At 40.5% G+C, this 27969-nt stretch overlaps 1 protein-coding gene across 1 annotated transcript; it reads left to right on the top strand.

Moving 5' to 3' along the window:
- The first annotated feature begins 562 nt into the window (after positions 1–562).
- On the top strand, positions 563–27763 carry YIPF4 (Yip1 domain family member 4). Its single transcript, XM_032790788.1, has 6 exons — positions 563–833; positions 12344–12506; positions 16445–16616; positions 20042–20119; positions 21066–21179; positions 26130–27763. Exons 1-6 carry the CDS (start codon positions 563–565, stop codon positions 26265–26267), a joined length of 936 nt encoding a protein of 311 aa, XP_032646679.1. The 3' UTR covers positions 26268–27763.
- Positions 27764–27969: the final 206 nt, after the last annotated feature.

The raw sequence follows: 27969 nt of genomic DNA on the forward strand, positions 1-27969 counted from the left end.
ACTTTTATTTCAGAGCCACGTATGAAAATCCAATGGGCTATGAATGAGATGAATGGAGAAGGTAGTGTCTTAACAATATTTGCAGAGTTTGCAGACTAGGAAGGTTGGCATTGACTGGCTTGGCTCATTCTTCTGATTACTCTGCAACCATAAGCAGAATCAACCTGTTTATCCTGGCCCAGATCTGCAGTAGGGTGATTGGAATGGCTGAGAACGTGGGGCCTTGCAGAGTGTGAGGCAGCCTGTGGGCACAGGAAAGGGAGTATGGGCGCGGGAGTAAGGTGAGGTGATGGCGAGATAACATGGAGTGTGATGATGAATGAGAGTGGGTGGGAAGGCAGTGCACTGGCAGAGGTGTGCTTGGGGCAGCAGTGACTGGTTAGGGACAGGTTGCAAGCACCGGCGTGTTCTATGAAGAAACAAACAGAGTGTATGTGGATGGGTGTAACTGAACAAACTCGGCCCCGCACGAGTTATTTTCTCTTCCCCCCGTCGTGTTTCCACATCAGAAGGTTTTTTACACTCAGTGCACTGAGTCACGCCAAAATGCAGCGCGAGACCTATGATACAGGGGCGCTTGGGCACCAACAGACGGGCCTTACAACCAGCCAATCGTGGCAGTGGCATTGTTTCCTGTCACAGAGGTCCGCGTCAGAGTGCTGCGTCGGCCGCTGCCGCGAGTGAGACTGGGGAGGCCGGAGGCCCGCGCCTTCCTCTCGGTGCGCCTTCGCCGCCCCGCAGCGGAGACGGCGATGCAGCCCCCGGGCCCCGCAGCCGCCCCTCTACGCGCCCAGCAACGGCGACTTCACCTCGTCCTCTCGCCGAGGCGGAAGGTGAGAGCGGGCTGAGGAGATTCGCGGCTCCCGCCCGCGGGCGCCTCCCTCTTTGGGGTAGAGGTGGCCCCCTGCCCCGTTACGACTTGGGTGTCGGTGGCTTGTGGGGGACTCGGCAGCGTCTCTTCATCTGGGCGACTTAGTGTTGGGACGGAATGAAACGTAAAAACGAACTCCCTGCGAAATCCCAGCTGTCGCGCGCCGCCCGGCTCCGGCTCAGTCCTACGTGGTCAAGCAGGCTGCCTGTGGCTGTCTCCTTCTCAGGCAGCGGCCAGCTATCCAGCTCGCCGCGCGTGACACATCGCTTTTGATTGAGGAGGCTGGTGGGGTCGTCCCCCCCCCCCATTGCCTGGCGCTGAGCTGTAGGTATCCGAAAGCGAGTATTGTGCGGCCAACACACTACATTATAGTGTGGCGAATAGGCTGACAGTACTGCGTGAGTGGCTGTAATGTATCAAAATGTGCCTCGGGAGAATGCTGTCTTCCTCTCAAGATATGCATTCGTGTTTAATAAAGCAGTATTATGCCGCCTGCAGTCCGAGTAGCAGCTGCATCCCCCCCTCCCCCCAGCAATATCTACCCTAGAGTATGAATGATCATTGCATAACTGGTGGCTCTGAGAGCACGTGTATGCAGACATAATTCAGGATTTACAGATAGCCCATCCTGAAACTAGAACCAGCATGGAAATCTACCAGAAAACTAAAGACTAAAGGGAGTGTGCTTATTCATTTATTAATGAACATAAACTGTGGTGAGTCAAGTGTAAAAGTAGAATTAAGCCAAACAAGAACTTGAAGTGTAACTAGCAAAAGACTCAAAAATTGTTTTAGGAACATCAGATATAGCCTGCCAGACAATCAGTGGCACTACTTGATGAGTGAGGTGGTAAAGGACTACTCAAGGAAAACAAGACCATCATGGAGAATATTCCAGTGGGAATTCTATGCCTCTGCACAAGTGCAAAATGAATGTCCTCTGCAGATTTTGTTTGTTTTCCCCAAAGAATAATTGATTCTGATGGAGAGGCGAAGGGAAGCCATGAGTGGAGTGTTATGCATCCATCCCAGACAGCGGTCCCAAGCGAGTGCATCTGTTCAGGCATCAGGAGCAGACAGGGAAGAAGTAAATCACTACATTAGGACGGCCCACGTGTGCATGCAAGACTCTGTCCCTCTTGCTTGCTATTGTGCTGTGCCCAGTGCAGAGGGGCAGGATGCTGGGATGTTTCTGAAGCAGGGATGGGGTGGGTCAGACCCTTACACCGTGTCAGGGTTGGGTGCAGCCTTGCCACCAAGTCCATATGCAGGAGAGGTGAGGGGGGCTGCAGGCTGATCCCCCACCTCTATGCAACCAATGACTTATGCACCCCACTGCTGTGTTAGAGCTTATACTCCCAATGCTTTTCTAATCTAGGACACCTGGGAATCAGCTGGGGACATTAAGTGGTGTTGCTTCATTTCTTGCTTTCTATTATTAGATCTCACTGTTTTGATTCTTTTCTCGTACGTGCAATTCTTGCTCGTCTCCAGAGTGTATACTTGCTGATTCCTGGAGAAGAAAGGGAGTCATGTAAAGTTTTCCCACCCCTTTCTGATGTTGAGATGGACACCAAGATAAGCCTGCTTACATTCTTGCCCTACCTTGTGCTAAGGATCAAATACACCTCTCTCTAATGTGGTGATCTACTGACTATTCATTTAGAAAAATATATCTGCTTTATTATAAACACTCAGTATTTTTCTGTTAAGAATTTGTTTAAACTAGCCAGTCTGAGCAGAACTGTAATTCTAAAATGGACTGTTTTGCACCATTTAAAAATCAGGCACCTAAGGGTGTATTTTTATATATAAATTTAATTTTTAAAAAAAAACTCATTTTATAGAAAGCCTCATTATTTAGCTTGCTGAGTATAAAATAATATAAGAGTGGCCATACTGGTTCAGACCAAAGGTCCATCCAGCCCCATATCATGTCTACTGACAGTGACCAATGTCAGGTATCCCAAAGGGAATGAACCTAACAGGTAATGATCAAGTGATCTCTCTCCTGCCATCCATCTCCACCGTCTGACAGACAGAGGCTAGGGACACCATTCCTTATGCATCCTGGCTGATAGTCATTAATGGACTTAACCTCCATGAATTTATCTAGTTCTCTTTTAAACACTTTAGTCCTAGTTTTCACAACCTCCTCAGGCAGGGAGTTCCACAGGTTGACTGGGTGCTGTGTGAAGAACTTCCCTTTGTTTTAAACCTGCTGCCCATTAATTTCATTTGGTGGCCCATAGTTCTTATATTATGGGAACAAGTAAATAACTTTCTTATTTACTTTCTCCACACCACTCATGATTTTGTATACCTCTACCATATCCCCCCTTAGTCTCCTCTTTTCCAAGCTGAAAAGTCCTAGCCTCTTTAATTTCTGATATGGGACCCATTCCAAACCCCTATTCTTTTTAGTTGCCCTTCTCTGAACCTTTTGTAATGCCAGGATCTCTTTTTTGATGTAAGACCACATCTGTACACAGTATTCAAGATGTAGGCGTACCATGGATTTATATAAAGGCAATAAGATATTCTCCATCTTATTCTCTAACCCTTATTGAACGATTCCTAACATTGTTTGCTTTTTTTTTGACTGCCACTGCACACTATGTGGAAGTCTTCAGAGAACTATGCACATTGACTTCAAGATCTCTTTCCTGATTAGTTGTAGTTAAATTAGCCCCCATCATATTATATGTACAGTTGGTTATTTTTTCTAATGTGCATTACTTTACATTTATCCACATGAAATTTCATTTGCTGTTTTGTGAGATCTTTTTGAAGTTCTTCACAGTCTGCTTTGGTTTTAACTATCTTGAGCAGCTTAGTATCATCTGCAGACTTTGCCACCTCACTGTTTACCCCTTTCTCCAAACCATTTATGAATAAGTTGAATAGGACTGGTCCTAGGACTGACCCTTGGGGAACACCACTAGTTACTCCTCTCCATTCTGAAAATGTACCATTTATTCCTAACCTTTGTTCTGTCTTTTAACCAGTTCTCAATCCATGAAAGGACCTTCCCTCTTATCCCATGACAGCTTAATTTACATAAGAGCCTTTGGTGAGAGACTTTGCCAAAGACTTTCTGGAAATCTAAGTACACTGTCCACATGTTTGTTTGACACCTTTCAAAGAACTCTAATAGATTAGTAAGACATGATTTCCCTTTACAGAAACCATGTTGACTTTTGCCCAACAATTAGTGTTCTTCTATGTGTCTGAAGATTTTATTCTTTACTATCATTTCAACTAATTTGCCCGGTACTGATATTAGACTTACTGGTCTGTAATTGCTAGGAACACCTCTAGAGCCCTTTTTGAATATTGGTGTTACATTAGCTATCTTCCAGTCATTGGGTACAGAAGCTGATTTAAAGGACAGGTTACAAACCATAGTTGGGCAATTTCACATTTGGGTTCTTTCAGAACTCTTGGGTGAATGCCATGTGGTCCCCGTGACTGGTTACTGTTAAGTTTATCAATTAATTCCAAAACCTCCTAGTGACACTTCAATCTGTGACAACTCCTCAGATTTGTCACCTACAAAGGATGGCTCAGGTTTGGGAATCTCCTTAACATCTTCAGCTGTGAAGACTGAAGCAAAGAATTCATTTAGTTTCTCCGCAATGACTGTGTCTTTAAGTGCTTTGTCTCTATTGTCCAGGGCCCCACTGGTTGTTTAGCAGCCTTCCTGCTTCTGATATATTTAAACTTTTTGTTGTTACCTTTTGAGTTTTTGGCTAGCTGTTCTTCAAACTCCTTTTTGGCTTTTCTTATTACATTTTTACACTTAATTTGGCAGCGTTTATGCTCCTTTCTATTTACCTCACTAGGATCTGACTTCTACTTTTTACAAGGTGCCTTTATCTCACTGCGTCTTTTAGATGGTTAAGCCAAGCCACGGTGGCTCTTTCATTTTTACTGTGTTTTTTAATTTAAAGCTCTAGTGTATGCCTGTTGTTTTGACATTCATGGCCTGTTTTGAATGTGCACCCCCCTCATGCATCATTTTACATATAAATCTTCTCTAAATTACAGTGCTAGTGTTTCTGACTTCTGTATGCAAAAGTGTAACTTATGCTAACATAAAATGTTTCTGAACTATTTCCACAATGTCTTGTTCAATGAGCGCCAAGGAGCCACTATTTGTTGTTGGGTTCTTTCTGTACTGCCTTAATCCAGGTACACTTATGTTGCAAACTCTAGTTGAGAAACTAACAGTAGCTCTGCCTATATGTTTAGGAATGCTGAATAGTTATTATGAGGTTATTTGCTGTGTCGTAGTTTAAGTTACTTATATTCCTTATTACACATAATACAGAATTTTCTCTCAAACATTTCCTGAATTTTTTTTTGTTGTTGGCTGTAGTATTACAGACATTTGCTGATAGGTATGTTGAAGTGAATTACCAAAATAATTCAAACTGGCATGATATTGTTCTGACAAATAAAATATGCAAAATTTTAAAATTGTGCACAGAATTTTTAACTTTTGGCACAGAAGTCCCCCAGGATTAGGAGAGGCTATATTAAGTCTTTGCATCTGTCTTAGTCACAGAGGATGTGAAGGAGATTCTCAGACTAGAGTCATTCTTTTTTGGTGACAGATCTGAGGGACTGACCTAAATTGAGGTATCCATAGAGGAGTTTGGAACAAATTGATAAATTAAACCATAATAATCCACTGGATCAGATGGTATTCACCCAAGAGTTCTGAAGGAACTCCTGTATGAAATTGCAGGAGTACTAATTAACTGTGGTATGTAACCTATCACTTAAATCAGCTTCTGTATTGGACGACAGAAGGATAGCTAATGTGATGCCAGCTTTTTAAAAAGGCATCAGAGCCAATTCTGCCAATTACAGGCCTGTAAGCGTAACTGCCAGACCACGCAAATTGGTTGCAACTATAGTAAAGAACAGATTTATCAAACATGTAGATGAACACAACTTTTGTAATGGTAAAGCATGCCTCATCACTCTGTTAGCATTCTTTGAGGGAGTGAACAAGGGTGACAGTTCACAGAGTGTACTTAGACTTCACTAAAGGTTCTTAAGCAAAGTAAGCAGTCATAGGATAAGAGGGAAGATTCTCTCATTGATCAGTAACTGATTAAATACAGGAAACAAAGGATAGGATCATTCTTCAAAATGGACAGAAGTAAATGGTCCCAGTACAGATCCTTGGACACCACTATTGCTGTTCTACATATTCATAAATGATTTGGAAAAAGGGGTAAAACAGTTAAGTGGCAGAGTTTGAAGATGATACGAAATTATTTGAGATAGTTAAGTCCAAATCAGACTGAAGAGTTTCTCACGAATGGGAGCTGAAATTCTGTGTTGATAAATGCTCAGTAATGAATATGGCAGTGTACAAAACCATGGTCTACATTAGCTGTTACCACTCAGATCTTGGAGTCTTTGTATATGATTTTCTGAAAATACCTGTTCAATGTGCAGTGGCAGTCAAAGATTAACAATGTTTGGAACCATTAGGAAAGGGATAGATAATAAGACAGTAAATATACTTCTGTTATACAGATCCATGATACACCCACACCTTGAATACTGCATGCAGTTCTGCTCACCCTAACTCAAAAAAGATACATTAGAAATGGAAAAGGTTCAGAGAAGGGCAACAAAAATGATTTAAAGATATGGAACAGTTTCCATCTGAGAAGAGACTAAAGACTAGGACTGTTTAGCTTTAAAAAAAGAGGTGGGGGGGAGGGCTTATGACAGAGGTCCATAAAAGCATGAATGGTGCAGAGAAAGTGAATGAGGAAGTGCTGTTAACCCCTTCACATGACACATGAATCAGGGGTTGCCCAATGAAATAAAACAGGTGGCAGTTTTGTTTTATTTTTAAAAAAGAAGTACTACTTCACATAATCCAGTCAACCTGTGGAACTTGTTGCTGGGAGATGTTGTTAAGGCCAAAAGTATACTGGGTTCAAAACAATTAAGTGAGTTCATGGAGGATAAGTTCATCAATGGCTATTAGCCAAGGTGATTAGGGACACAGCCCCATGTTCTGGGTGTCCCTAAGCATCTGACTTCCAGATGCTGGGACTGGATAGAGGATGGATCACTTGATTGCCATGTTCTGTTCATTCCCTTTAAGCCATCTGGAATTGACCACTGTTGGATGACAGAACTGGGCTACATGGACCATTGGTCTGACCCAATATGGCCATTCTTAATCTCTAGCTAAAAGAACCTGCAGGATTACAAAAAGCTGTGTGTGTCAGTGTCACTATTAGTATGACAAAGTAGTAAAAGTTTTAAATAGGATTACACAACACAGGTGGTTTCAATACCTGCATCATGTCCACACCAGCGCATCTATTGATGGAGCCAACTTGTGCAGAAAAATTAGTTACAAGTTTTCCCCAATGTAGATGTAGTCTCACTGGCAAAAATTGCTGTCTGGTGTAAGAACTATGCTGTTTTTCCACTCCTTTGTTTGTCTATCTTCCTTGTCTTTGACTTATTTCTTTTAGAGGATGCCTCCTTTCAGTGAGCAAAGGATACAAGCGCCCCATCCATTGTATTGCTGCTTCAAAACAGGAGCAGAAAAGATTCTGCTTTGAAAGCCAGCTTTCAATTTGACTGTCTGCAAAAGAGCTCAGTACCACTTACACAGGATGCTCTGCCTCAGTGAGGCACCACAAACAAGTTTTTGAAAGGTTCCATAGCATCATACCATTACCAGTAACTGCAGGACTTCCTTGGAGGTAGGCTGGTAGCTTTTGATTCCGTGTGGCCTCAGGTCCTTTCTAACATATGTCCTGAACATGGTTCAGTAGGACTAGGTGATCAGGCATGTAGGATTCTTGATGAACTATTCAAAGTCACAGCTGGTCAGTAACAGACAACTGCTATAAAATAGTCCTACTAAATAGCGTTTGGCCATAAGTCTTCCTGATCTAAGACAGGATCCAAAACCTTACCAGTCTGGTAGAAGTGTTAAGCAGGTGACCGCTTGTTATGCTGTACAAATGTTGGGTTTGATGGCAACAACTATATACATAATACAAAGTATACCTCTCCATGAGACAAACTTTGTAGATAATGATATCCTCCTGGAACCAAACATCTGTATGCAATACAAGAGTGCTTGTGGTAATGGATTAAAAGATTCAGAGGTCAGAAGGGACCAGTGTGATAATCTAGTCTGACTTTTGGTATGCTACAGCTTATAGAACTTCCCCAAAATAAATCTTAGAGCATAAAAACATACAATCTCAATTTAAAAATTGCCAATGATGGATGGGGACAACCTCTGAGGCACTCTCCAGATGCCAGTCCAGGGACAATTTTCAGTTAAACTTCCAAATGCCTCTCCCAGTCCATTTCTGCTTCAGAAATGATACTGAATAGGGGGCCTTGCTTGCATGTGCACCCCTCTACTGCTCAAGCTGTTGCTGTCAAGAGCTCGGTGAGTTCTGTCAGACTAGTTCTAAATTGCTGAAAACTGAGAATAAAAGTCCTGCACAGGTGAGTGTGACATCTTGCTCAGGTCACCCTCAAAACTGTGTGTCAGTTTCCTGTGAGCACTCCAGCTTGTCTGCCTTGCCGGCAACCGTCAAGACTCTGCCAGTCCACACATTGCCTTACAGATGACAGTCAGTGAACCCCAGCTCTCAGGTTTCCTAGAGATGTCTTTTTCTGCATCTAGACCCTCTCACTGGACCCTCGGAGAAAGTTAAGTTTCCTGCTTCCAAAGAGACAAACACACAGTAACCTGTTAATACACAACATTGAGATGGTTTTGTAATAAAAACAAGAATAAGTTTATTAACAAAGAACATAAAGTTGTGATTTCAAGTAAGTGAAAGAGATAGGAAATGTTAGAAGTGAAACAAAAAACCCCACACTTTCTAGTGACTAAAATTAACTTCAGCAAAGTTATTTCTGTCGAAATAAGTTTCTTATGTATAGTCAGTTCCCAAAGACTTCCGCCTCTTTGATTGAAGGATCTACCTGTCTCAGATTTCAGGAGCTCTGGGCCCTTTTGCCCGCCTAGCGATGGATGCCTAAATGGCGTTTTGTTTCTGCTTGTATTTTTCAAAAAGTCTGTTGTCTTTGATGCCAGAGCCAGGAAGGCTTTGTGGTGGAGCAGGCTTCATTCCTATTGTGATCATTGTGGCCCCCCCTCCTCATTTAGTTTGAGGACTGTGTGTACTGTCTAAGTAGGTGTACTTTTCTTTGTCTTCTGACATATTACCCGGCTCAGTTTACAGTGGAAACATAGTAAGACAGGTGAAACAACATTCCTTTGTCTAAGACAGGCTGGGCTTATGGTTGCCATACACCTTCTAAGAACATATTTCCAAACACATATACATCACATAATATTAATGAACAGCATGTCATCAGTTTGCATATGGCACCTAACATGACACCTTTTAGATACAGATTATAACAGTGGGTTGGGGCAATAAGTGTGTCAGGTGTGATGAGAGTTCTGGTATGGTATGTCCTCTGCCAGCTGGCATTAGGGAGGCTTCCTGGCTCACAGTGATATTACCAAAAACAAAATTACAAACCAGTAAATATTTCCTTTTGCAATTTGAAAATGGCTGAACAGCCGTTTAACAAGGTGGGACTCACCCCTGCAGCACCTCCTGCTGGTTGTCTCAGGAATTAGCTCTCCAGCCATCAGAGTGCCCTCTGCAGGCCCATGATCCATGTTATTGCTGGCCCCATCTCCCTACCAGGACCCTAGTGCCCCTTTCTCTGGGGTGCTGCCCCTCTGGCAGTAACCCCCAATCTCAGGGTCTCCCCTCCTGGGGAACCCCCACCTCCTATCCCCACCTCAGTCTTGGCTACTACCAGTCACCACTTAGCCCCCATTCCCTGGGGCAGACTGCAGTGTATCAGCCACTCATCACAGGCATGGGGGGGCGGGGGTCTGGACCTGCTGCCTCTGCATTGCCTACCCATGGGCTGCCTCCTGCAACTCAAGTGCCCTGTTGGCCTTACCCTAGGGTTGCAGCCTGGGGCTTTCCTAGGCCAGAGCTCCCCAGCTCCCTTGGCCTTTCCCCAGCCCCGCTCCACTCTAGGCACTTAATTAAGCTCCCTGCAACCAGGCCCTTCTCTCTCTAAACACAGAAGAGACTGTTTGTTTGCATGAGCTCCTGACTCAAGCCTTTATAGGGCCAGCTGGGCCCTGATTGGGGCATGGCCCCAGCTGAGCCTGCTTCCTATTCAGGCTGGGCTGTTCTAGGGCTGGTTTTAACACTGTAAGGACTGGAGCAGGTAGCCACCCTGCTACAAGCAGACACAGGGAAAACTTTTAAGTTCCAAGAGTGAATCGTTTAGCTAATTGAGTTTAAGGCAGAATTCTAAATTGGTCTTAACATTGAGCATTAAGTGAAAACTTTATGCATACAAACAGAATAGACTGAGTCGTTATACCATCATTATAGGTTGCATCCTGACTTTTTTTAGTGTATTTGCATAGTCTCTTACCCTATATCGTTCACATAAAAATATAACAACAATAGACATTGTCAAACTTAAAAAAATCCCTAGACACTATGTCTATACCCAGGTTTGCTGTCAATTATATGGTTCATAGACACTTTTCCTACATTTCCTGCTTCCCGCCATCTTTCTTTTGCTGTGTGAAAAGCCCACATAAACAGAGAAAAATGACTTTTCCCCTAGCATTGGCCGGGGAATATTCTTAAAGACTGGAGGTGCTTCCAGGTTCCATATTGTAAATATTTGCAGAAATGCCACTGTGATCTATCTATACTCTGTGCCAACTATGCTTACTGCTGTAAAGCTCTCAAAAAGAAGAGTTTCTATACAAAAGATGTCACAATCTGACAAAAGGAGGGGAAGGACACCTGGCAATAGAAATACTTTAAATCGTTTTTGTTTTTTGTTTTGAACAACTTGATTTGGTTTAGATTCTACTCCTGGGCATTGCAGAAGTGCCTTTCAGGTAGATTTGACTGCTGAGAGATTGGTTTCTTGATGAACAAGTGTGTATATAGAGAGAATTTCATGGGGAAGGGATGGTATGGATAAGGCAGGAAGGTGGGAGCAGGGAAATGGAGGCAAATGGAGTTTCATTAAAGAGAACGTGTGAAACAAAGGGGTTGAAGCCAACAAAATGAGATCAGAGTTCTTTCTTGCAAGGTTCTGCACCAGTGTACTCAGCACAAGCTTTCTACAAAAGTTGTGCTTTTTCTAATAACAAATAGTGATTGAGACTCTGTGTTCTTGGAAGATTGGTACTTCTCCACAGGGTATTCTCTAACTTTTTAACACAAAATGCAGCCTAGAATGGCATCCCTTCTTTTGTTACCTTTCCCATAATTTCCTACTTCTTCCTTGCCTTTGTTCTGTTTTCAGTTATTACTCTGTTACTCTATGTCAGGGGTAGGCAACCTATGGCACGGGTATCGAAGGCGGCACACGAGCTAATTTTCAGTGGCACTCACACTGCCTGGGTCCTGGCCACCAGTCCAGGGGGGCTCTGCATTTTAATTTGATTTTAAGTGAAGCTTAAACATTTTTAAAAGCCTTGTTTACTTTACATACAACAATAGTTTAGTTATATATTATAGACTTATAGAAAGAGACCTTCTAAAAACATTAAAATGTATTACCGGCACGCGAAACCTTAAATTAGTGTGAATAAATGAAGACTTGGCACACCACTTCTGAAAGGTTGCCGACTCCTGCTCTATGTCATTCTAGTTTTTCTGTACTTCATTGCGAAGCAAGTGAAACATGCCAATACATTTTAGTTTGCCTTTTGTGGTATGTATACCTAAACAGACGGAACGTTTCCTTGCTTTGCTCCTTATTGTTTCTTTCAGTGTTGTGCCAGGACTAGATCATTCTATGTCAGAGAAGTCTGAGAATCTCTCTTGATGCTAGCTCTGAATAAATAAAAGCAGGGGCTATGGAGATGTGTAAAATCCAGGTTAAAAATTGAAATGTGTCTACAAAAGGTTTTCCTGTTGTAACCAGTCACGCATACAAGGGAAAAAGGGGGTGGAATAGAAAGGTGCTGGAATGCAAATAGGTTGCGTTTAGTGCACTTGAAGTACTAAGCAAATTGCTACTATTGTGGCATATGATAGTAATGTCATTTAACTAACATCAGTGAGTAAGTCCAAAACTGTCAAACCATAATGTCTACAGTTAGACATCTAAATGAATGGGGTAACTTTAGACGCTGAAGTTGGACAGTTTTGGCTCTAGATCAATAATTGAATAGTTTTTCTCAACATTTTCTGTCTATATAAAATATTTTGTCACTTTCAAATTATGCATCTCTTATCGTGTACAATTTTATTCTATAACTTTAAATATTTCTTGGTATTAATCTGTGTAGGGTAGACCTACTGGAATACTGAAAAAATAGGAGTAGCAGTTCAAACTGGCTTTTGTGAAGATATAAACATGTCTTTCTCTCCTTTTTGTTGCAAGATCTTAGTGGCTCTATAGCATCTCCAGATGTTAAGCTAAATCTTGGAGGAGGAGGGGGAGAGTTCATCAAAGAATCTACTGCAACAACATTTTTGAGACAGAGAGGATATGGCTGGCTTCTGGAAGTAGAAGATGATGATCCAGAAGATAACAAGCCACTTCTGTATGTCAAAATTGCTCTTTTGATATCTATCTTTATTTTCTGGTTAATAACTTTTATTTTTGGTTGTTTTCCTGAATGTTGGTGAGCAGTTAGTCTTTTTGCTGTGACTAGGATTCCATGGTGATAAATGGCTCAAGTCTGTCGTATTTGTAACATTGTACATCATTATCTTTATTCAGGTTTTATTTTTGTGTTGTGGGGAAGAAGCAGCTGAAACATGTTACTTGCCTTGCTTTAGGGGAAGGAGGAAAGGATGAGGTAAAACTTGATAACTGGCCTTGGCTCATATAGAGTACCACAAAAGGTTGTTTTCTCACTGCTTCTTTTAAACTTTTGTTCTTTTAATGATTAACAAAAAATCAGATCTTAGGCTTGGTCTATACTACACAGTTAGGTCAACATAAGCTGCCTTATGTTGATCTGTGTCAGTATCTACACTGCAGCCTTGCTCTTGCTGATGTAAATGCCGTACTACGCTGACATCATAATTTCACCTCCACGAGAGGCACAGGGCTTATGTTGGTGTAGTTAGGCAACACTGTTACTGTAGATGCTCCATTACTTACATCAGCTGATGGCTACAATTCTTGTCAATTCTGCTGGATTTGTGAAATTGACAAGAAAGTCTCTGTTAAGTTCCTTGCTGTGAACCCTGAGCCAGACTTACAGCTTGGGCTGTAATCCCTGGGTGGGTGTGGGGCTCCACCTAGAACCTGGCTGCCCCCCAGACTTCTGGCTACCTGCTCCCAGCAGGCTGCTGCCTGGGCTCCCACTCCAAACCCAGCTACGGGCACCGAGAGCCTGGGCTCCCAGCTATCCATGAGGCTCCCAGAGCTGTCAGAGTGTGGCTGCTCTGAGCAGAGACTATAGCAGTGTGAAATTGCCAAGAATGTCAATTTCACTGCTGGTAGGCTCTGTGCTGTGAAATTGAGCCTGCAGCAAGGCTCACAGCTGGGGCTTTCACCCCGAGGCAGATGAGGGGCTCCAGCTGTGAGCCCCATGTGGCTATCAGTGCCCCACATTCAGCTATCAGTGCCCCACAATGCCCCACTTCAGTTGATGCAAGTGTTCCTGGTGAGGACATGCTTCACTAGCAGGAGGAGGGTAGTGTGGACACCAACAGCCAATTGAATTACTGCAATGACTGTGTAGGATGACCTGAATTAAGTCAACTTAATTTTGTAGTGTAGACAAGCCCTTAGATCATGTTCTTTCTATCCTCCTCTGTTGTGCTGCTATTAAGATGAGTTTGTTTAGCTTTGTTAAACAATCTACAACACTGACTTACAAAATATCAAGTGAACGCTAGCAGTTACTATCTGAAATAAAGGTATTGGAAATAGTGGTAGTCATCACCGTAGTCTTGAATTAAATGGACAAAGATTTTGGGTTTAATTAGGGTTTAACTCCTCTGATATAAATTGACTTCATCAGGGCTTCTAAATGCTAGAGAAAAAAAATTCCTGCACTGTAGTCTTGTATACTTGGATTTTTCAGATCAAGGCTGTTTCACTGAAATTCAGTTTTAAAAGTATTATAAATGAAGTACAGCTCTTTTCCCACATCCTTTCACATTACATCAAAGGCACACAGTCTGTTTAAAGCCAAAACGTACCATAATGCTGATAAACCCATCCTTCCCCCTGTGTAAAGAGCTATGGTTGGGCTTTGTGATCTAATGGATAGTGCACTTTGAAGCAAGTGATTTTGGTTCTATTCCTAGTTCTACCACTAATTTGCTGTGTGGTCTTGGCAATACACTTAATATCAGTGCTGCAGTTTTCTCTCTGCAAAACAAGGATAATACTTGCTATTTTTTGTTAAGTACTTGGAGATCCTCAAACAGAAAGTGCTGGGAGACAATAGATATTTCTGGAGACATTAAAACTCAATCTGCATCTCCTAGAGTAGTGAACCCCAAATATCTTTGCATATGATAAGTCACACGCCAACCTTTTTGTTTCATCTCTTTTCCTAGAGAGCTAGACTGCTACATTGGGGGTGACAAAGCACAGGTGCTCTCTGTCACATAAGACTGTACACTATAAAGGCCAAGTCTGTGCACCAGAAGGTGATCTGTGATTTCTTAATGTTTATTACACCTCACAATTGGAGGACAAAGCTCCTAACCTTAATGCTTCTATGGATTTAAAACATGGCAGGCTGCCTGAGAGCCAGCACTGATTCTGTTCAATTGAGTCAAGGTCAGACTTCATAGGATAAACCTGTCTTTATTGAGGGATGGCCTTACTCATGGCTCACCTGCAATGACAGCACCCTCTTGAATGAGAGAAAAGTCAACATCAGGCAACAGACAAATGCATATACACGATGGAACTTACTGAGTGGTGGGTCTATGTATTTAACTCCAGAATTTAAATGATTATATCACGTGACCTTCAGAATGAAATGTAAAAGGAATAGTTGCTGACTTTAGGATGGATGGAGAAAAATGCATGCTCCTGTCCTTAGACAGTGGAAGGTGCTAAAAACGTTGTGGCAAAGTTCAGTAAAAATACCTTGCTATAACAGAAGGAGATAAACTGCCCTAAGACTTGCATATACAAAAATAACTTCAATAGACTTAATAAAGAATATTCCCTGTCTGGGGAGACAATGTAGCTGCCTGTTTTCACTGGACTTAACTCATGGTCCAGCTTTTCTGAGAGAAGGCTATACAACAAAAACCCTCTTATTTCCAGAGTACACTGTAACTGAGCATCACGGGACAAAAATCAGGCAATAACTTATTCTAATTTAGCAGTTCTGTAGTGATTTTCATCTGTAGAACTCAAAGTCCTTTACAAAGGAGGCCAGTATCATTACCCTCATTTTATAGAGGTGGAAGTTGAGGCACAGCATGGAGAGGGATATGCCCAAGGTCACCCAGCAAACCAGTGGCAGAGCTGGGAATTGAACCCAGATCTGTGCCTTCTAATATAGTGGTCCTGATTCTGTACTTTCAGACCTATGCTCAGATGGGCAGCTGTAGGAAATCTCTTGAAGCTCCTTCAGAGCGGCCTAGTTCCAACTGCGCAAGGGCAGTCCTAACTTGCACTAGAGTCCATCGATGACCTTACACCAATAGAGGATCAGATATAGCATGCCATCCCTGTTCGTTTTAAGACTAATTTGTAGCCTTTAAGTGGAGGAGGGAGGTTGGAGAACAGCAAGATCTGCTGATAGAACATATTTTACTGGTTTGATCAACCCTTAGTTATTGCTGTTTACTCATGCTGGAAACCAGCCAGTTGAACTATTGGCATAAACTGTCCTGGGGGAAACTACCCAGTTGAATCAATTACCTTTCCTTTAATTAAAAGACCATCAACTTCAGCTTATTGGTATGCTTTTTTTTAAACATTTTGAGGATTAATGAATCCTACGCTTTTGTTCCCTGTTGGGAGCATGTATTATCTTTAGTTGGACTACACACATTACATTTATTTATATGTGGTTGCATATTTCAATGTATATAATCTTTAAAATAGCATGACAATAAAAAAACCGTGACAGATGAATATGGCATACATGTGCCTAGATGTTGGAGGACAGAGGCTTTGCTTTAATTCAGACTGTAGGGTATTTTACCCTTCTTTTGTGTTCCCAACCACAGTATTTATTTCAATATAGTTAATGATAAAATTGCATTAATGTTGAATAAAGTTGTTAGAAATTTAACAAGGGTTTCTTGAAGAAATATTTAAATGGTAAAAATAATTTTTATCTCAGTAGGCTGTTGAGATTTCATTTTATGCTGCTGGTATATCTTGGAAGTATTCCATGTCTTTTGTGTCACTGCATCTGAAAACATGCTGATAATGAACAAACTACAGACTCACTGCTTAATTAACCTGCTCTCACAGATGAATTATTCTCTTTACACAAACTGTTCCAGTACCAAAATATGTAGTAAAGCTTTTGTTTTACAATTGTAGGGAGGAACTGGACATTGATCTGAAGGATATTTACTACAAAATTCGATGCGTGTTGATGCCTGTGCCATCTCTTGGGTTTAATAGACAGGTAGTGAGAGATAACCCTGATTTTTGGGGCCCTCTGGCAGTTGTCCTCTTCTTCTCCATGGTTTCATTATATGGACAGTTCAAGGTAGGTATAAACCTTTTCTCTAAAGAGAACTTTAAATATTGTGACTTGAATGCTAAACAGTCTGTCATATTTATAGACAGGTGGAAAGCCTCTTCTCCCCTTGCCGTGAGTATAGTGAGAAGAATGGAACATCTAGTTCCAAATATATTTCTTTCATGGGTGTCCTTCTGCATATTAAAAAACTTTGTAATACTATACTAAATGTTCTTTGAACTACATCTCTAAGGTTAATTAGAATAAAAATGTCAAGTTTTGTCTCTGAAATGGAAATGAAGGAAGGGTGGGATTTCTGGAGGCTTGTAATGATATGCAATCTGTCAGATGCTCAGCTGTATACTAACTGGAATGACTAAAACATAAAACCTACATAATAGGTGTATTTCATTGCAGTGCTAAAGCAAAAGATGGCACCTTTACAATGCTGGTCCATCTATGTTAAATAAAATGTAAATTGTGACTGAAATTAAGGGACTTGTAGGAATCAGTGATGAAAGCGAATGTCACTTAACATTTCTGTAGTTGGGGCACAATCATAGAGTAGAATGTCTCCACCATGTTTTTCTGTATGAACACATTCCCTCCTCTGAAATCATCTCCCATCTTTAATTTAATTCTCAAATACAATTTACATTGATTGCACTATTAACTTCCTAATGTTTCAGTTCCCCCACCACTGTTATCTGTTTGCATTGCACAGTGAAAAAGATAGTTGGGTTTCCTACATGCTTCACAAAAAAGTTTGGGGACAGGAAACCATTAGAAGACTCCCCACACCCAGCCACATTACCCAGGCACATTCTCTTGTAAACATCTTTAGTAAGAACATCTCTTCTAGAGAGGGGAAGAATTAGCTCTGTGTCTGGACATATTAGTAATAAGTTGGTAACTAAGAATTCTAATTCAAAAGTGGCTTATTCAGTTGGCAGTTAGATACTTGCTGGTTGAACCTTCTGCATTATAGTCATAGTAGTAAGTTTTTTTTTCAGATAATTTAAAACTTATTTACTGGTCTTTTTACCAGAAAACCTTGGTATAAAGATCTTGAATTTATTGTGGTTACAAATAATGCCATAACTGTCTGTCTGGTACTTTTTTGTCCTCTCAGATACCTTTTCCTTCTCTTGCTCCCCCCCCCATAATTGAATAAATTCTGTCTTCTTAATACCTCTGTCTCTTGTCACTTGACTTCTCCTATGATTCCTTCAGAACTCAGAGGATGCAGCTTTTGATGGGCCAGCAAGAATTATAATATAGAGATGCTTGGCCTTTCTCCCACTTTTCCAGTATTGCCCAAGCATAACATCCCTCGTAGTGCTTCTAATCACTGCAACCTTTAAAAAGTGACAGAACTTAGATATGAACCTAGGTCTTCTCTTGGTAGCACCTAAGCAAGCCTCCCTGCAAGCTCCACTTATAATAATGAGTAAACACCTTTAACCCTATCTTTAAATATAGCAATAAGTAAGGCGGTGTTTTAGTCACGGGTATTTTAGTAAAAGTCATGGACTGGTCACGGGCAGCAAACAAAAATTCACAGCCCATGACTTATCCATGATTTGTACTATATACCTCTAACTAAAACTTGGGTGCCCCGGGGGCAGCCCAGGAGCCCCTGCAGGTGCTTGGGGGTGGCCCAGGGCCCTGTTCGGGGGTGGGGAGTTTTGCATGACTGGCAGGCTCCCTACCTGGTCTGTGTGGCTCCCCAGAAGCAGCGACACGTCCCTCAGGTCCTAGGCAGAGGTGTGGCCAGGAGGGCTCCATGTATTGCCCCCACCCCGAGCACCCATGCCACAGCTCCCATTTGGCTGCGGTTCCTGGCCAATGGGAGCTTTGGGGGTGGTGCCTCCAGGTGGAGGCAGCGCGCAGAGCTGCCTAGGCACACCTCCACCTAGGAGCTGAGAGAGAGCATGTTGCCATTTCTGGGAAGCACCACCCAGAGAACTCACCCCCTTCTACACTCCAGCTCCCTGACTCATCCCGGAGCCCCCCTCCCACATCCCGAGCAGTGTCTGGTGCGGCTGGGCCCAGGGGCTGCCAGAGCTGCGCACGCAGCTTCCGAGGCCAGCCATGCCAGCCACTGCAGAAGACCTGGAGGTCACAAAGTCATGGAATCTGTGACCTCTGTGACAGACTCGCAGCCTGAGCAATAAGGCATACCAGGATGTGTAGTTTACAGTATGCTATTAGTCGAGGTAATTAATTTTGAGATATGAGCCTGAAAGGGAGTTCCTTAAACCTCTCTAAGGTGTGCAATAAAAGCTGATGAACGCTCACTCTTGAATGGCTTATTTCTATTTGTATAATTGACTAATTTTACATATGACACATTAATGTGATTTGTTGTTTTGGATGAGAGAAGGGTGCTGGGAAAGAAAGACAGGTATGCACTGTTTCGTTCCACAGTGAAATATAATGGTTTTATGATGTGTTCTTTTTTAAATTATTACAGAATTTTAGCTGAAGAGACAAAATCTATAGTGACACCAGCTTCATGCTCTTTTCACTTTCCCCTTTTGATTTTTACAGGGCATATGAGTTTTAAATGCAACCATACTTTGAAGCGCAGAGGCTGTCCTGGGGATGCAGGTTCCCACTGTAGAAGCGCTATTTTCAAAGGAAGAGCAATATTTCCCTTATTCTGGTTAGCAGCTGCACTCCAGATCAGCTGGGCTGCGATTTAATTTAAGTGTAGGTTAGGGACCTGAATTGCATGATAATTTAAGCCAGTTTCATATTCATATTAAGAACTGAGGAGAGGAAGAAACCTGGGAGGAAGACTATCGCTTAAACTAGAAGTACTATCAAGGTGTAGAAAGAGTTAGGAGTCATAACTTAGATCTCTATTCTTTTGATTTTGTAGTTTTAAGGTGACACACAGTATTCTGTCATCCCTAGAGATGATGTTCATCAACCAAGAAAGGAGATTCAAGCTGAACATTGATTTTTCTGTTTGTTTTGTTGGTTTAAGCCAACCGCTCAGTGTTGTTTGGGCATGTTTTCATTGGATGTGAAGAGATATTGATTTCCTTTTGTTTTTCAGAGTAGAATGAAAACATGTTACCATCCTATAAAATCTGAGACTCAGTTGAACCCTCTCATCAGTGGATTCAATAAGATTTAGCCAGAGTTCTTTTAATTCCAAAATTTTTACTGACACCTTCCTGTTCTGATAACCACACTACGGGTAAAATACTGGTTTTACCATATTTTCTTGTTTGAGCATTCCAAACAAACACACTAGCAAACTTGTCAGAAAAGATATTGTATAAATAATAAAACATCTGAATTTTATTTCTAAATTCCATTGTAATACTGAATAATACAAGGTTTGCTGCAGTTGACTTTCTTATCAAACCAAAATGAATTCTGAATTATAATAAAAATAATTGATTGATAAGAATTAATTGTTCTCTCTCTCTTTTAAGGTGGTTTCTTGGATTATAACTATATGGATATTTGGATCCTTGACAATTTTTTTATTGGCCAGGGTTCTTGGAGGAGAAGTAAGTAGCATGTGAAAGTGTGATTGATATATAAAATATTCAGAAGTGACTTGGGTTTTTGGATGCCCAACTTGTGGCACTTTAAAGTCACTTTGTTACTTTCTCAAAAATCTTGACCTCCCATATTTAGACATGAATTATAGCACAGTGTGGAACACCTTGGTCTCTGTTGAAATTGAGATTCAAGGTAAATTCTTAGAGTTAGTCAGATAGCTGCTAGCTAGTGAACAAGTTTTGATTAAAAATAAGAACCAGTCCAAATCTTTGCCTTAAATTCTAACAAACTCATTTGTTCATGTAAGTCTGGATTTAAAAAACAAAACCAGACCCTTGATCAATTTCTCATGCATTTATTTAAACTGCTCGCATTTACTTACAACCTGGCCAGAACCAGAAGTATATCAGAAATACTACTAGACTTCTAGACCATCCTTACTACAATTTTCGCTGCTAACATGAACTTCTGTCATTAATTTAGGCATCCCAGTGGGAGAGTTATTTTTGTGTGGGGGTTAATTGCAGATATTCTGAATTAATGACCATTATCGAGTTGATAATTTGAAATCTGACTGTGTATTTCATACATACCATACTAATTTCTAAATGCTGCCGTAATTATGTAATACTTTTTAGAAATGCATTACTCTGTCATTACCAGTAAAGAACCTGGGCATTAAAAAGACTGGAAGTAACAAATTGTTATAATTTGCATAAATATATTACCCTGTGAATTTACATTTAATGACAGTAATATCAAAAATTCTCTTTGCACATTTTAATAACTTTAATTCTGAGCCACAAGACAGATGCATGTACTCAACACTACACTTACTAGAATAGCTACTAATTCCATCATGACAAAATGTAAGTGTTTTCTCTAACAAAATTTAAGAGCTAGATGGAAGAAATGTTTTTTATTCTTTATGAATTGATTTATAATTTTTAGGTTGCATATGGGCAAGTTCTTGGTGTGATAGGATATTCTCTACTTCCACTCATTGTAATAGCACCTGTCCTCTTGGTGGTTGGATCATTTGAAGTTGTATCTACACTAATAAAAGTGAGTTCAGTAATGTTTATTGCTTGTCACTATGCTTCAAAATATTATGTTTCCCTGAACAAAGTAATAATTTTTTAGTAACTTGTGATAGAATTTTAAAAGTACTGCTTGAATTCTTGTGACCCTCTTGTCCAGAAACAGAGGTCAGGAAGTCATTCTGTCTTCCCTATAATTCAATATATGATATGTTTAGTTATTGCAACGTGAATGGTAACATCAGTCATGTTCAGAGACCTCTTGGTAGTAGAAGTAGTAATCTCAAAACACTTGTACACAGAAGGTAAGTAGTGATATCCCCATTACAAAGATGGAAAATTGAGGCAGAGAAAGCCAAAACTGACCAGCCCAAAGTCAACTGCCAGTAGAGCTGGGCAAAATTTTTCAAACAAAACTTTTTTTTAGCAACACAATGCAGATTTGGTAACACTGAAACTTTTAAGAAATTTGTGTTGGTTTTCCAAATTTGTGTCCAAAAAATGTCAGGAAAAGTAGAAATGTTTCATTTTGACACTTCTGAAATGAAACTAGGGCTGTCAGTTAATCACCGTTAACTCAAGCGGTTAATGCAAAATACATTAACTAGGTTAAAAAAAGGCACAATGAATCGCAGTTTTAATCACATTGTTTAACAAATAATACAATACCAATCTGAAATTTTTTATAAATATTTTGGATGTTTTTCTATCATTTCAAATATATTGATTTCAATTACAACAGAATACAAAGTGTACCATGCTCACTTTGTATTATTATTTTTATTACAAATATTTGCACTGTAAAGAGAAACAAAATAAAGAGTATTTTTCAGTTCACCTCATACAAGTACTGTAGTGCAACTTACAAATGTGGATTTATTTATTTAGTTTTTTTCACACAACTGCATTCAAAAACAAAACAATGTAAAATTTTAGAGCCTACAAGTCCACTCAGTCATTCCTACTTCTTGTTCAGCCAATCGCCCAGATAAACATTGTTTACATTTGCAGGAGACAGTGCTGCCCACTTCTTATTTACAATGTCACCTGTAAGTGAGAAGAGGTGTTTGCATGGCTCTGTTGTAGCCAGTTTTGGTATTATTAAGCCAGATGCGCTAAATATGTGTATACCTCTTTGTGCTTTGACTACCATTCCAGAGAATTGATATTCTATTATTGTTAAATAATAACTGATTAATCGCAACTGTTTTTTAATTTTGCGATTAATTGCAATGTTTAAAAATCATTTCTGAGCCCTAAATGAAACATTTTGATTTTTCAATTTAAAAAGCCTTTTCAAACTTTTTTTTTTTTTTTAAACCTAAACACTCAAAATTGAAACAAAATATTTTTTTCAACTTTTCAGTTTGCTGAAAGGTTCCGAAAAGTGTTGGTGGGTTTTTTTTGGTTTGCACCAAAACAATTTTTCATTTTTGAATTGTCAGTGAACCAAAAAAATCTTTTATTTGCTCAGCTTTACCTACCAGGCCTGTGGCAGTAGAGAACTTTAATGAGCTGTATTAGTATAGCAAAAGTTTCCTGAGGGTATGTCTACCCTGCAATTAAAAATGTGTGGCTGACCCATGCCAGTTGACTCAGGTGTGTGGGGCTTAGGGTACAGGGCTGTTTAATTGCAGTGTAGATGTTTGGGCTTTGGCTGGACCCTGGGCTCAGGACCCTGTGAGGTGGGATGGTCCCAGGGCTCAGTCAGCAGCCCAAGCCCAAACATCTACACTGCAATTAAACAGCCCCCCTTAGCCTGAGTCAGCTGGCACAGGCCAGCCATGGGTGTCTGATTGCACTGTAGACATACCCTGAGAGGTCTCAGAGCTATGTGTGATTCTTTAAAGGCCATACAGCCTGAGCACAACTGCATGAATCTTTACTTGCAACTGTTGCCAGATTTCAGGGAGGTGGCGGGGTTGTCAGTCAAAAGGTAACCTTACTAGCTTTGTCCTGTATTCCTTTTGTATTGATCAGTTTTGTTAGTTTATCTTTACTGTTGGCTACCAGTAACCACTCTAATTTCCTCAAACCTTGAATTACACTTTAGTTACTCTGCAGTTGCACTGTGGTTGTGGTTTTGCTACCTGTAATTACCACTAATTTATATATGCAGAAGGTTAATCATTTTTGAATTACTTGCCTGTCCATTAATACAGAATTCTAAAAATAAGGTTACATTAGTTAAATTTTAGTTACATGGTCATTATTTTATTGTCTTATGGTAACTTTAAGCAGATATGTGCACAATTCACTTGAATTTCCAGTGCAAAAAATGCAGGACCAAAGCCCTGTATCTAAGACATTTTAGCTTTGTGAAGCACCTATATGTTGGCTTGAGGGTATGTACTAGTGAGAATCTTCCAACCTGAGGGTGCGCAGGAACATTCCAGCCAGTTCTTTTCCAATTACAGTCAACAAAGGCACTCCCTGACAATTCCAAGCGATGTAGCTCAGGCCTTTACCATCGCAGCCTTTGCTAAAGGCTATGAATATCTTACTGAATTCCAGTCACTAACCTCTTCTCCTTCCTGACATCCTCCGCAGAGTCCCAGTTTAGGAGTCACATGCCTGAGCATATAATCACAGAACTTTTTGAGGCTATGTGCATATTCCACTACTTATGTGAACAGATCCTTCGGAATATTGCTTGCAACAGACTAAGGTCTTTTAATAGTCCCTCCAGTTCATAGATTTCATTTTACACCAGTGTGCTAAACCTTCTTGCTTGAGGACAATGGGTAGAACCCTGCAAATCTACGGATATCCGCTTTATATCCGCAGATCATTTTTGCGGATTGGATGCAGATACAATTTTTGTATCCACGCGGTGCTCTAACAATGGGTGTTTGATTATATTTTACACTATGACCCCGTTAGCCTGAGATAGAGGTTTGTATCAGGGCTCACTTGGTCTGAGGCAAGACAGCCAATTCTGCTTGCCTCAAGATGTGTCAGTGACAAGCACATGCACTCTAACTACCTATGTGACACTCTGCATATTCACTAAGCACTGCTGCTTGTGTTCAGTCTTTTTAAAGCATTCCTGCCTTGACTTTGCAAACATGATTGTGCATCCAAAGCAGAGGAATCCAAGCTTGCCTGTACCTGGAGTTCTTAAATCCCATTTCTAAGATAACTAATATGGGTTTCTTGTAGTAGTTATTGCCTCATTTTCCATTGGTACACTGTGGAGCTTTGTAGTTTCCAAGAGTGAGACTTCTGCCATAGATGACATCTTTAGGGAAGGGAAAACTACTTATGTGCAGGGAAGAATTCACGGATATAGGGTAAGATGTCCAAAGTTGTTTACGTACAAGGTTACTTAAGTCCTTTAGAAAACTTAACCGTTAATCTTTCAGGATTCTCTCTCAGTCATCTACCCTGCTTCACTTCACAGTGAGAGGATTCTGGATATGATGTTTTCTTGATTTCAGGCTGGGATTTTCAAAGAGGCCATAGTATAGGCACCCAACTTCCATTAACTTCCTTCAGACCCTTTGAAAATCCCAGTCTCACCCTCTTGGTCATGGGTGGGCAAACGACAGCCCGCAGGCTAGATCCAGCCCGCCAGCCATTTTAATCTGGCCTATGAGCTCCTTCTGGGTAGTGGGGTCTGGGGCTTGCCCTGCTCTGGTGCTCCAGCTGGGGAGCAGGGTTGGAGGCCGTTCCACGTGGCTCCCGGAAGCAGCAGCATGGCTCCGCTCTGGATCCTATGCATAGGGGCAGCCAGAGGTCTCCGCTCTGCACGCTGCTCCCGCCCCAAGTGCTGCCCCTGCAGCTCCCTTTGGTGGGAACTGCAGCCAATGGGAGCTGCAGAGGTGGTGCCTGCAGACCGTGCAGCACACAGAGCCACCTGGCTGCAGCTCTGTGTAGGAGTTGGAGGAGGGATGTGGCCGCTGCTTCCGGGAGCCGCTTGAGGTAAGCACCGCCTGGAACCTGCACCCCTGAGCCTCTCCCTGTGCCCCAACCCCCTGCCCCAGCCCTGTTCCCTCTCCCACCCTCCGAACCCCTTGATCTCAGCCCAGAGCACCCTCCTGCATCCCAATCCCTCATCCCCAGCCCCACCCCAGAGCCCACACCCCCAGCCAGAGTCTTCACCCTGTCCCGCACCCCACTCCCCTGCTCCACCCCAGAGCCCTTACCCCCTCCTGCACCCCAGCCCCAATTTTGTGAGCATTCATGCTGTTACCTCTAGGATGTTAATATCTACAGAATTTTTTTTAAATGTTCTTTTTATGTCTATGGCTAAGGGAAGCTCTTGCTTCCTGTTATTGAAAGAAATTGGTTAGTATGTTCCAGAGCACTTGAGGCAGGAGAATGCTCAGTAAAATGACTAAGGTCACCAGCCTACAGGTGCTTGAGGAGGCCACATTTTTAAGTTTTTCACATGATTTGCATTGGAGGTACAAGTCCCAAGAGTAATAATCTTGCAAGATGACATTTAGAGAAGCAGAATTACAGATAATAATCATGAAAAAAGTTCAAGTTGAAGAGGACTAAAACAGAATGAAGAATTGTTAAATAGTGCTCCCCTGGAATAAAGATCTATACTATCTGAATATGCACACTTACTGTTTGCTTTATTGTAACTATAGACTTTTAAATTCAAATGAGCGCACTTGCAGATGCCTGATGCCACATAATGACCTTCATTGTAAAGTGCTTTGAGATCTGTTGAGGAAAACCAATACATAAGAGCTGGAGATTATTAGTACGAATACATGTAGGTAAAATCTCTCAAATATCCATGAATGAAAATATTTAGAGACCAACATGGTGCATATCTCTCTGAACACAAAGAAAATAACATACTACATGTTCTCAATATAACACTCAGGAAAAAATGTAAAGTTTCTTTCCTAATGACCTTCAAAAAAAAGTACTGATTTTTGTATTGGTATCTGGACAGATTTTCTTGTACTGTCAGCTAACGCTATACCTTTTTTTTTTTTTTTTTTTTTTTTTTAAGCTGTTTGGAGTCTTTTGGGCTGCATACAGTGCTGCTTCATTACTAGTCGGAGAAGAATTTAAGACTAAGAAGCCCCTTCTGATTTATCCAATCTTTTTATTATACATCTACTTCTTGTCCTTGTACACTGGAGTGTGACCTGAAGTGTTGGATGTGGCCAGAAACAATATTTTATTCACATGCAGACTGGTAAAACATAAGATTAAGGAGGCTGGAGAAAATAGGAGTGACTGTTTTATATCCAGTTGTTGAAAAGTTTTAAGACCTAAACGCATTTGTGTATATTATTTAGTCAAGCAATTATAGCTATGTGGATTTGTATCAGAGTTCTAGGTTTAAGATTCTTTAGATTTTCATGAATTAATATAAGAACTTTGTGTTTTATAAGATTGTGTAGCAAAAATACAGCTTGATACCTGTGCCATAAGCACCAGGACCAGATTACGATATTACATTGAACGGGAATATGAAAAAATATCGGTAATGGTCTCAAAGTGCAATTTTTATTTTCAATTAAACATAGCTGGCTTTTTTGGCACAGCAAATTCTGTATATATTTATGAAACAGTCCTGATGGTTCACCGAATAGGCTCTATAATTGAGACATGAAGATATTAGTATTTTTATGTTAAAGCCCCAGATTTCTTTGATTTGGCGTTTGAGATTTTATAAATTCTAATTTAATTTGGGGAAAAAAAGTGTACATGTATATTTTGTATCTATTGCTTGCGTGTAGCAGATATACTCCTTGTTTAAGGACGTACATTGGGTTTTCAACACTTGAAGACCCAAGCATTTGAATTAAAATTCGCATTTATATCTCTGCCCAGTGGAGCAAGACATATGCTGTGTGACATTAATTCATTAAATGGCTTATTTGCGGAATCAAATTATTTCATATTTAACAAGATCTGAATTTGAAGTCACACAAAACAACTGTCAACTGCAGCATTGGAGTAAGGTGTGGGAGAAGGAAGATAATGTATCAAATTTGTGAATGACGAAATAAACAGAATGCTTCCCTAACCTTATATCTGTTTTGTAACACCTCCTTCTGTACTGCTTTTAATGGTATGTAATTTAACCAGTCAGGAGTGTTTTTCTAATATACTGTTAATCTTTTGTAAAATGAAATATTAAGATTCTTAAAAGCCTGATTCTGCCTCCATTGAGTAAGTAGGGCAGAATTAGGGACTTAGCAACAAATTTTCACACTAATTTTGACTATCAAATTAGGTAATATTGTGATAACATTAAATACTTCCTGTATATACTATATAAATTGTTTGTGTAATGGTTTATGTTGATAATATTAATGGAAATTATGGAAAGAAAAAACATTATTGAAAGTAACTTAGCATGATATTTACTTTATTGAAGTAAAGTTGTTTGCTATCTTCAGTAGGTAATATTTGGAAATAGGTTTTGACTGACTTGCAAATTTTTTTTGCAAACTTTTGTCTCTTAAAAATAATAATAGTACAACCAGATATCCTTACTGCAAATAAAAAAAACCTATCAAACATTGTAAGGTGATATGAGGAACTGTCTGTGCTCTGTAGTAGTAGTCAAACTACTGTGATTTAGCTTCAGTTCTGCAATATTTTTAATAAAATTATCCATATAACTTGAAACTTTAATTATTAATTTTATGTAATTTATAATAATACTCATTTAAATTTTAATTAATAAGTTAAATTTTCAGCCTCCAAAAGAAACTTTTTAGTTTCTGTAACTTGCTTCTCTGCATGGTTACCTGTAAACTACTTAAAGTTGGTGCGGGACAAATGTTGTGATAGCGAATCCCAGCTATGCTAAATCTCACAATACTGTAAACATA

This window comes from Chelonoidis abingdonii, chromosome 3 (assembly GCF_003597395.2).
Source record: "Chelonoidis abingdonii isolate Lonesome George chromosome 3, CheloAbing_2.0, whole genome shotgun sequence".
Classification (NCBI taxonomy): Eukaryota; Metazoa; Chordata; order Testudines; family Testudinidae; genus Chelonoidis; species Chelonoidis abingdonii.

Coding starts and splice junctions, on each gene's coding strand:
- YIPF4 (XM_032790788.1), top strand. CDS start 563: ATGATACAGGGGCGCTTGGGCACCAACAGACGGGCCTTACAACCAGCC. Junction 834..12,343: donor TCCTCTCGCCGAGGCGGAAG/GTGAGAGCGGGC, acceptor TTTTGTTGCAAG/ATCTTAGTGGCTCTATAGCA. Junction 12,507..16,444: donor GAAGATAACAAGCCACTTCT/GTATGTCAAAAT, acceptor TTACAATTGTAG/GGAGGAACTGGACATTGATC.